Below are 9,060 nucleotides of genomic sequence, written 5' to 3' on the forward strand. Positions count from 1 at the left end.
TGGTATCAGATAATCACTTTTAACCAATCCCCTGCAATCTGGAAACCCCCATTATAATAATCAACCATTTTCACTTTATAAACCGTCCTGTAATGTCATCCCCCTGAGCTTCATATTAGTTTTAAATCTGAAAGATCCCAGTTCACAAACTGTTCTTATATGCACAATAAACTCTTACTAAATACTATATTTTGGTTTGGTGGTTTTAATTTTCTTATTTCTAGATTTTTGACATCTAATAATTTCAATTTCTGGATCATCCAGGGTTGATATTTATATTGTCTTTTCTCTTGAGAATGGGTAAAATTTTCCTGTTTTTTTTTTTTTTTAAAAATATATGTTTAGGAGGTAGAGCCCAAGATGGCTGCATGCACGTAGTACCCTTGTGAACCCAGCGGGGATGGTTCTTGTTATCTCCTTGAAGCCCACATCTGGCCCTCCCTCCTGTGCTTATGATGTGAGCTGTTGTAGTCGGGGAGACGAGAGCAATGGCAGGGAGCCTCACTTGGGTGGCAGGCAGGAGCCTATGGGGCCAGGTGCTGCTGGCCTGCAGAAGCTTCTCTCTGGGTGTTCCTAGATTGTTCCATGTAAGGGTCACCCTCCCTCCCCACAAAGTGGTTGATCATTGGAATGAGACAAGGGCCATATTTTGGGTATCTGACAACATCGGGATCCTGGGAAACTTTGAAAAGCACCCCAAAGAACTGATCAAGAGCCCCATATGTCTTCGAGGCTGGAAGGGGAATGAATTGCAGCATTGTATCCGAAAGAAGAGAATGGTTGGAAATCGGATGTTCATTGATGACCTGCACAACCTGAACAAACGCATCACCTATCTCTACAAACGCTTTAACCGGCATGTACAAGTACCGGTAGAAGAGAAAGCTGGGAACTGTGGAAGAGGCATATCTCTCACCCAAGAGAAGGGGAAAGTACTCTTCCTTATGAGGAAAGGGATTTGTATGCTTTCAAGAATAAAATGAGACTTCTTTGTAAAAAAAAAATATATATATATATATATTTAGAAAATTTAGATTATATCGTGGACATTGTCAGTGTTATGTTGTGGATTCTGTTATAGTCTTCCAAAAATTCTGATTTTTTTGTTCATTTTGGTAGGTAATAAACTTAGTTGGACTCAAACTTCAAACTCTGTCTCTTGTGTGGAAGCTAAAATCACAGTTAAGCTCTTTCATCTTTATCTGAATTTTTCTGACATATGTATGATTTGGGAGCCAGCTAAAGATTAAAAGTATATATTGAGATGTAATTTACAATTTTGTATAGCATAAGTGTACAGTTTGATAAATTTTAGTAAACCTAAGCATTTGTGCAACATCATCACAATTCCACTTTAGAACATTTCCATCACTCCCAAAAGTTTATTCCTGCCCATTTGTAGTTAATCTCCATTCTTACCTTTAGCCCTAGGCAACCACTGATCTGCTTTCTATCACTATAGCTTTGCCTTCTCTAGAAATTTCATATAAATGGAATCATACATTATGTAAACATTTGTGTCTGTCTTTTTCACTTAACATAATATTTATGAGGTCATTTGTGTTGTTGCAAGTTTCAGTAGTTTGTTCTTTTTTATTGCTGAATAATATTTCATTGCATGGACATACCGTATTGTGTGCATCCATTCACCAGTTAATGGACATGTGTATTGTTTACAGTTTTGGGCTATTTTGAATATTGCTGCTATGAACATTCATGCACAAGTCTTTGTGTGGACATATGTTTTTTATTATTTATGGATAGATACATGGGGTGGAATTTCTGGGACATATGATAATTTTACACATCCAAGAAACTGCCAAACTGTTTTTGTCTTTTCACACTCTCTCCAACAGCATAAAAGTATTTTAGTGTCTCCACATCTTCAGTGATACTTGCTATTGTTAAATCTTTCTGATTTCAGTCATTCTAGCAGATGTAGTGGTAGCTCATTGTAGTTTAATTTGCCTTTCCCTAATGACTAATAATGTTGAACATTTTTTCATGTGCCATCAAATCTTTTACTCATTTAAAAAATTGAGTTGTATGTCTTCTTATTCTAGAGTTTTAATTGTTCTTTATATTTTTGGGGTATGAGTCCTTTATCAGATATATGTTTTGTAAATATTTTCTCCCAGTCTGTGCTTTGTCTTTTTATTTCCTTAAACAGTGTCTTTTGAAGAATAAAGTTTAAAAGATACTGATAAAATTCAATTTATCATTTTTTTCTTATTGATTGTGCTTTGGTATCATATCTAAAAAATCTTTTCCTAACCCAAGGTCACAAAGATCTTCTTCTACATGTTCTCTAAAAGTTTTATAGTTTTAAATCTTATATTTAGTATTATGATCCATTTTGAGTTAATCTTTGTATGTGATGTAAGATGTGTCTAAGTTTATTTTTATTTTATTTTTTAACATCTTTATTGGAGTATAATTGCTTTACAATGTTGTGTTAGTTTCTGCTGTATAACAGAGTGAATCAGCTATATGTATACATATATCCCCATATCCCCTCCCTCTTGTGTCTCCCTCCCGCCCTCCCTATCCCACCCCTCTAGGTGGTAACAAAACACTGAGCTGATCTCCCTGTGCTATGTGGCTGCTTCCCACTAGCTATCTATTTTACATTTGGTAATGTATATATGTCCATGCCACTCTCTCACTTCGTCCCAGCTTACCCTTCCCTACACCCCATGTCCTCAAGTCCATTCTCTATGTCTGCATCTTTTAAGTTTACTTTTAACGTGGATATTTTTTCTGGTTTTTTGAAAATATTATTTCTTTCCCATCAGATTATCTTGGTGTCTTTGCCAAAAATCAGTTGGCCATAAATGTGAGTTCATTTCTGGACTGCCTGTTCTGTTCTATTAATCTGTATGTCTGTTCTTATGCCAAAATCTCATTGTCCAGATTATTGTAGCTTTATAGTATGATTTGAAATCAGGTAGTTAGTGTAACTTCTCTAGCTTTTTTCTTCTTGTTTGAAATTGTTTTAGCTACTCTAGATATTTGCATCTCTATATAAATTTTAGAATCACTTGTTAACTTTTTTTGGGAGGCACTGTGTTGGGTCTTTGTTGCTGCGTGTGGGCTTTCTCTAGTTGCGGCAAGTGGGGGCTACTCTTCATTGCAGTGTGCGTGCTTCTCATTGTGGTGGCTTCTCTTGTTGCAGAGCATGGGCTCTAGGCGCATGGGCTTCAGTAGTTCCAGCACGCGGACTCAGTAGTTGTGGTGCACAGGCTTAGTTGCTCTGCAGCATGTGGGATCTTCCTGGACCGGGGATCAAACCTGTGTCCCCTGCATTGGCAGGTGGATTCTTAACCACTGTGCCACCAGGGAAGTCCCCACTTGTTAACTTTTACAAAATAAAACTACTGGGATTTTGATCGTTATTTTGTTGGTTCTGTAATTCAAACTTGAATATTAGCTCAAACTTGAATTTGTAGCTCAATTTATTATTAAATTTATTTGTAAGTATCCTATTATTTTTAATGTTATTGTGATTGAAATTGTTTTCTTAATTTTGTTTTTGGATTGTTTTGCTAGTATAGAGAAATACAATTGAGTTTGTGTATTAATCTTGTATCTTGTGACCTTGGTAAACTTGTTTATTAGTTCTAGTAATTTCTAAAACATATTCCTTAGGGTTTTCTATATAAAAGATTGTATTGTCTGCAAATAAAGACTTACTTCTTACTTTTTGACCTGTTTGTTTATAGTTTCTTTTTCTTGCCTTGCTATGTTGGAGGTCATAGCTAGTTCAATGTTGAGTAGGAGTAATAAGAGAGGACAGGACATCCTTGTAATGTTGTTGATATTAGGAGGAAAGCTTTCAGACTGTCACCATTAAGTATGATGTTGTTAACTGTAGGTTTTTTGTAGATGCCAGTTATTAGGAGGTGGAAATTCTTATCTATTGATAGTTTTTAGAGTTTTTATCATGAATGTGTGTTGGATTTTATCAAATTCAACTAGAAATTTGAACAGAGTTTATACAGAAAATTTAGAGCTTCCTGCTTTTCTTCTTTGTGAGATCCCCTAGCACTTACCAACAGCTATGATCATTTTGAACTCTCCTCTGGTTCTGTAGCCTAAAAATCCTAAAGTTTTCTATTGGAGTTTTAACTAACCTAAAACTCTATTGGAGTTTTAACTAACCTAAAACTCATGGCATGAATATATCCTCTTACTCTACAAATTATAAAAATGGGAAATTCACCCCATTGCTATCCCTCTTCCAAGTTTAAATTGCCTCCAGAATTGGCTTACTTTTGTTTGTTCTCCAATGCCTATAGTTAGTTATGGTGTTTTGTCCTGTATTGGCAATTTTTATCTCTGGGTGGATTGATCTGGTTGGAGTTTACTCACCAGACGGAAAGTAGATCTCTCATTGATTGAATTTTATATATTAAATGAACTTTGCATACCTTGAATATATCCCACTTGGTTTGTTGACCATTATAATATCTATTTTGTGAAATGTTTCATATGTCCTTGAAAAGAATATGTATTCTGTTGTGTTGGAATTACTGTTCTTTATAGGTCAGTTAGGTCAAGTTTGGTAATACTTTGTGATTTTTTTTCTGTGTGTGTGTCTTTCTGATTTCATATTTTCCTGGGTTCAATTTATTACTATTTTATTTAGGGTTTTTGCACCTACGTTCATAAGATATATTGGCTTATAATTTTCCTTCCTTGTGTAATATCCTTGACAGATTTTGGTGTCAGGTTACATTGGCCACATAGAAGAACATGGGAGAGTTCCCTCTTTTTCTCTTCTTCAGAAAAATTATTGTTATTATTATTTTTTAGTATTTGTAGTAGTTCACCAGCGGATCCATCTGGACTTGGATTTTTCTTCATGGGAAAGTTTTTCATTACAGATTCAGTTTCTTTAACAAATATGCAACTATTCTAATTTTACATATATATATTCTTATATAAGTTAAGGGAAGGTGTGTTTTTCAACAGTTTTTTTCATTTCATCTCAGTTCTCAAATTCTGTGACATACATTGTTTATAATATCCTCCTATTATATTTTGAATGACTGTAAAATCTTTAGCAATGTTCACTTAAATTTCTCATAATGGTAATTTGTATTTTCTTTTCTTATATTTTTTTGTTTTGTCTTCCTAGAAGTCAATCCATTTTATCACTTTTTAAAAATTTCTCTGTATGTTTGTTTCTATTTTATTGATTCTGTTCTCATTTTATTATTTTCTTTCTTTAACGTCCTACTTTTGAGGTAGAAACATAGATAACTGTTTTTTAACTTTTCCTCTTTCCTAATATATACACTTAAGCCTTTAACTTTCCCCAGAAGTTTTTTTTTTTTTTTTTTTTTTTTTTTGGCGGTATGCGGGCCTCTCACTGTTGTGGCCTCCCCCGTTGCGGAGCACAGGCTCCGGACGCGCAGGCTCAGCGGCCATGGCTCACGGGCCCAGCCGCTCCACGGCATATGGGATCCTCCCAGACCGGGGCACGAACCCGTATCCCCTGCATCGGCAGGCGGACTCTCAACCACTTGCGCCACCAGGGAGGCCCTCCCCAGAAGTTTTGATATATTTTTATTATCATTCAATTAAAATATTTTCTATTGTCAATCATTATTTTTTAACTTATGAGTTACTTAGAGTTATATTGTTTAATTTCTGAAGTATTGGAGGGTTTTCTAGTTATCTTTCTTTGTAATTTCTAGCTTAATTACATACTTATCAAAGAATTTATTCTTTTTAACTCAATCCTTTCAAATATATTTGAGATAATATGCTTTATTTTGATAAACGATTCATACACACCTGAAAAGAACGTGAATTCTATTGTGTTGGATGGAGTTTTCTATGTAGTTCAATCAGGTCAATTGTGGTAACTGTGCTGTTCAATTCTTCTATATATCCTTACCAATATCTTTGTCTGCATTGATCGTTACCAGAATTTTGTTAATATCTCCAACCATAATTGTGTATTAACTATTTATCCATTTAGCTCTGTCCAGTTTAGCTCTTAAAGCAATACATATGTAAAGCAATATGTATTGCTTTACATATTTTGACGTTCTGTTACTAGGTGCATACAAATATAGATTATTATAAAACACTTTTGAATTGACTGTTTTTTAAAATCATATTTTCACATCTCTTTATTTCTAGTTATTAATTTTTTCCTTAAAGTTTTCTTTATCTTATCTATCTATAGTTACAACCCCTCTCTTTTGGTTAGTGTTTGCATATAATCTCTTTTTCCATACATTTCTTTCAACTTTTGTTTCCTAACATTTAAAGTCTTGTAAGCAGTATATAGATTTTTAAAAAATCTATTTGAATAAGTTTGTCCTTCAATTGAAGGATATAGTCCATTTATATTTGATATAATTACTATTGTATTTGTGTTTAAATTTACTATATTAGGCTTGATTTTATTTTATTTCTCCTTGTGCTTGTTTCTTCCTTTTTCTTTTTTCCTAACTTACTTTGAATTAATAAGTATATTTTATTATTCTCTTCTACTTCTATGCCTGATAGTAATGCATCTAAAATATTCCTTTGTGGTTAATATAGAGATTACTTCATGCATTCTTGAATTATTACTATCTACATTAAATTAGAATCTACCTTGAATTAATGTTTTTACTCCTTTCTGGACAAAGTAAGGATCTCATAAACATTCTCACTCCATTAACTCTCACTTTTTATGCTGTTGTTGTTATATGTCTTAGTTTCCATATATTTTAAATCACACAAGTTACTTAAAAAAATCAACTAATATTAATTTAAATTTACTTACATTTTGAACTTTTGGTGCTTTTCCTTAATTCCTATATCACAAGATTTCCAGCTGGATCATTTTCCTTCTAACTGAAGAACTCTTGCTAGTATGTCTTTTAGCATATATTTACACATACATTTACATTGAATTCTCTCAGTTTTGTTTTTGTTTTTTAACTTAATTTACAACAGCTTTATTGATATGTAATTTACATGCCATAAAATGCATCCTTTTAAAGTATGACAATTCAATGTTTTTTAAATTATATTTATAGAGTTGTAAATATACTGTCTAATTTTATATTTACAGAGTTGCAAATATTGTCTGATTTTAGAATATTATCATCACTCCTGAAGAAACCCTGTACCCATTATCAGTCCATATTCCATTTTCTCCCTAGCCCTTGGCAGCTGATAATCTACTTTCTGTCTCTATAAGTTTGCCTATTTTGGACATTTCATATAAATAGAATCACAAAAATATCACCTTTGTGTGGCTTCTTTCACTTAGCATAATATTTTCAAGGTTTATCTATATGAGCATGTATAAGTACTTCATTCTTTCTTATGGCCAAATGCTACTCAATTGTACGGATATACCACATTTAATATTTTTTTAATAATTTTTACTGGAGTATAGTTTATATACAATGTTGTGTTAGTTTCAGGTGTACAGCAAGGTGAATCAAGTTATACATATACATATATCTACTCTTTTTTAGATTCTTTTCCCATATAGGTCCCACATTTAATATTGATTCATCACTTGATGGACATTTGGGTTGTTTCTGCTTTTTGGCTATTATAAATAATGCTGCTCTGAACATTCATATATACATTTTGCTATGGACATATGTTTTCTCTTGGGTACATACCTAGGAGTGGAATTGCTGGGTCATGTATTGATATTATGTTTGACTTTTTGAAGAACTGTCAAACATTTTCCCTAAAGTGGCTGGAAGATTTTATAATCCCATCAGAAATGTATGAGGGTTCCAATTTCTCCACAAACTCACTAACACTTGTTCTTGTCTTTTTCTTTTAGCAACTTCAATGGCTTGGAGCTGGTTTCTCGTTGTAGTTTTGTATTTGACTAATGATTTTGAACATTGGGTGCTTATTGGGTATTTGTATATTTCTTTTGGAGAAATACCTTTTGAAATCCTTCGCCGGTTTTAAAATTGAGGTATTTGTCTTTTTATTGCTGAGTTTTAAGAGTTCTTTATGTATTCTTTATATATATCAAATACATGATTTGTTGATATTTTCTTCCATTCTTTGAGGTTTTTTTTTTTTTTCATTTTCTTGGTGGTGTCCTTTGAAGTGCAGATGTCTTAATTTGATGAAATCCAATTTATGTATTTTTTTTCTTTCTTTAACTTTTCTGTCACTTGTGCTTTTGGTGTCATGCCTAAGAAACCATTGCTAAATCTAGGTCTTGAAGGTTTATGTTTTCTTCTAAAAGTTTTATGACTTTAGCTTTACTTTTAGGGCTACAATCCATTTTGAGTTAATTTTGTATATGGTTCAAATTTATTCTTTTGCACGTGCATTTGAGGTTGTCTCAGTGCCACTTTTTTTTTCTTTTTCTTTTTCTTTTTTTGCTTTATAACAAATTTAATCAGTTATACATATACATATGTTCCCATATCCCCTCCCTTTTGCGTCTCCCTCCCACCCTCCCTATCCCACCCCTCCAGGCGGTCACAAAGCACCCAGCTGATCTCCCTGTGCTATGCGGCTGCTTCCCACTAGCTATCTACCTTACGTTTGGTAGTGTATATATGTCCATGCTGCTCTTTCGCTTTGTCACAGCTTACCCTTCCCCCTCCCCATATCCTCAAGTCCATTCTCTAGTACGTCTGTGTCTTTATTCCTGTCTTACCCCTATGTTCTTCATGACATTTTTTTTTCTTAAATTCCATATATATGTGTCAGCATACAGTATTTGTCTTTCTCTTTCTGACTTACTTCACTCTGTATGACAGACTCTAGGTCCATCCACCTCATTACAAATAGCTCAATTTCATTTCTTTTGATGGCTGAGTAATATTCCATTGTATATATGTGCCACATCTTCTTTACCCATTCATCCGATGATGGACACTTAGGTTGTTTCCATCTCCGGGCTATTGTAAATAGGGCTGCTATGAACATTTTGGTACATGACTATTTTTGAATTATGGTTTTCTCAGGATATATGCCCAGTAGTGGGATTGCTGGGTCATATGGTAGTTCTATTTGTAGTTTTTTAAGGAACCTCCATACTGTTCTCCATAGTGGCTGTACCAA

General features: G+C 33.6%; 1 protein-coding gene across 1 annotated transcript; it reads left to right on the forward strand.

Moving 5' to 3' along the window:
• The first annotated feature begins 488 nt into the window (after positions 1-488).
• Positions 489-983, forward strand: LOC132495779 (large ribosomal subunit protein mL51-like). The gene has a single exon (XM_060107717.1). The coding sequence runs from the start codon at positions 489-491 to the stop codon at positions 981-983; it is 495 nt and encodes a 164-aa protein (XP_059963700.1).
• The last annotated feature ends 8,077 nt before the right edge of the window (positions 984-9,060 follow it).

This window comes from Mesoplodon densirostris, chromosome 9, assembly GCF_025265405.1.
Source record: "Mesoplodon densirostris isolate mMesDen1 chromosome 9, mMesDen1 primary haplotype, whole genome shotgun sequence".
In the NCBI taxonomy this organism is placed as follows: domain Eukaryota; kingdom Metazoa; phylum Chordata; class Mammalia; order Artiodactyla; family Ziphiidae; genus Mesoplodon; species Mesoplodon densirostris.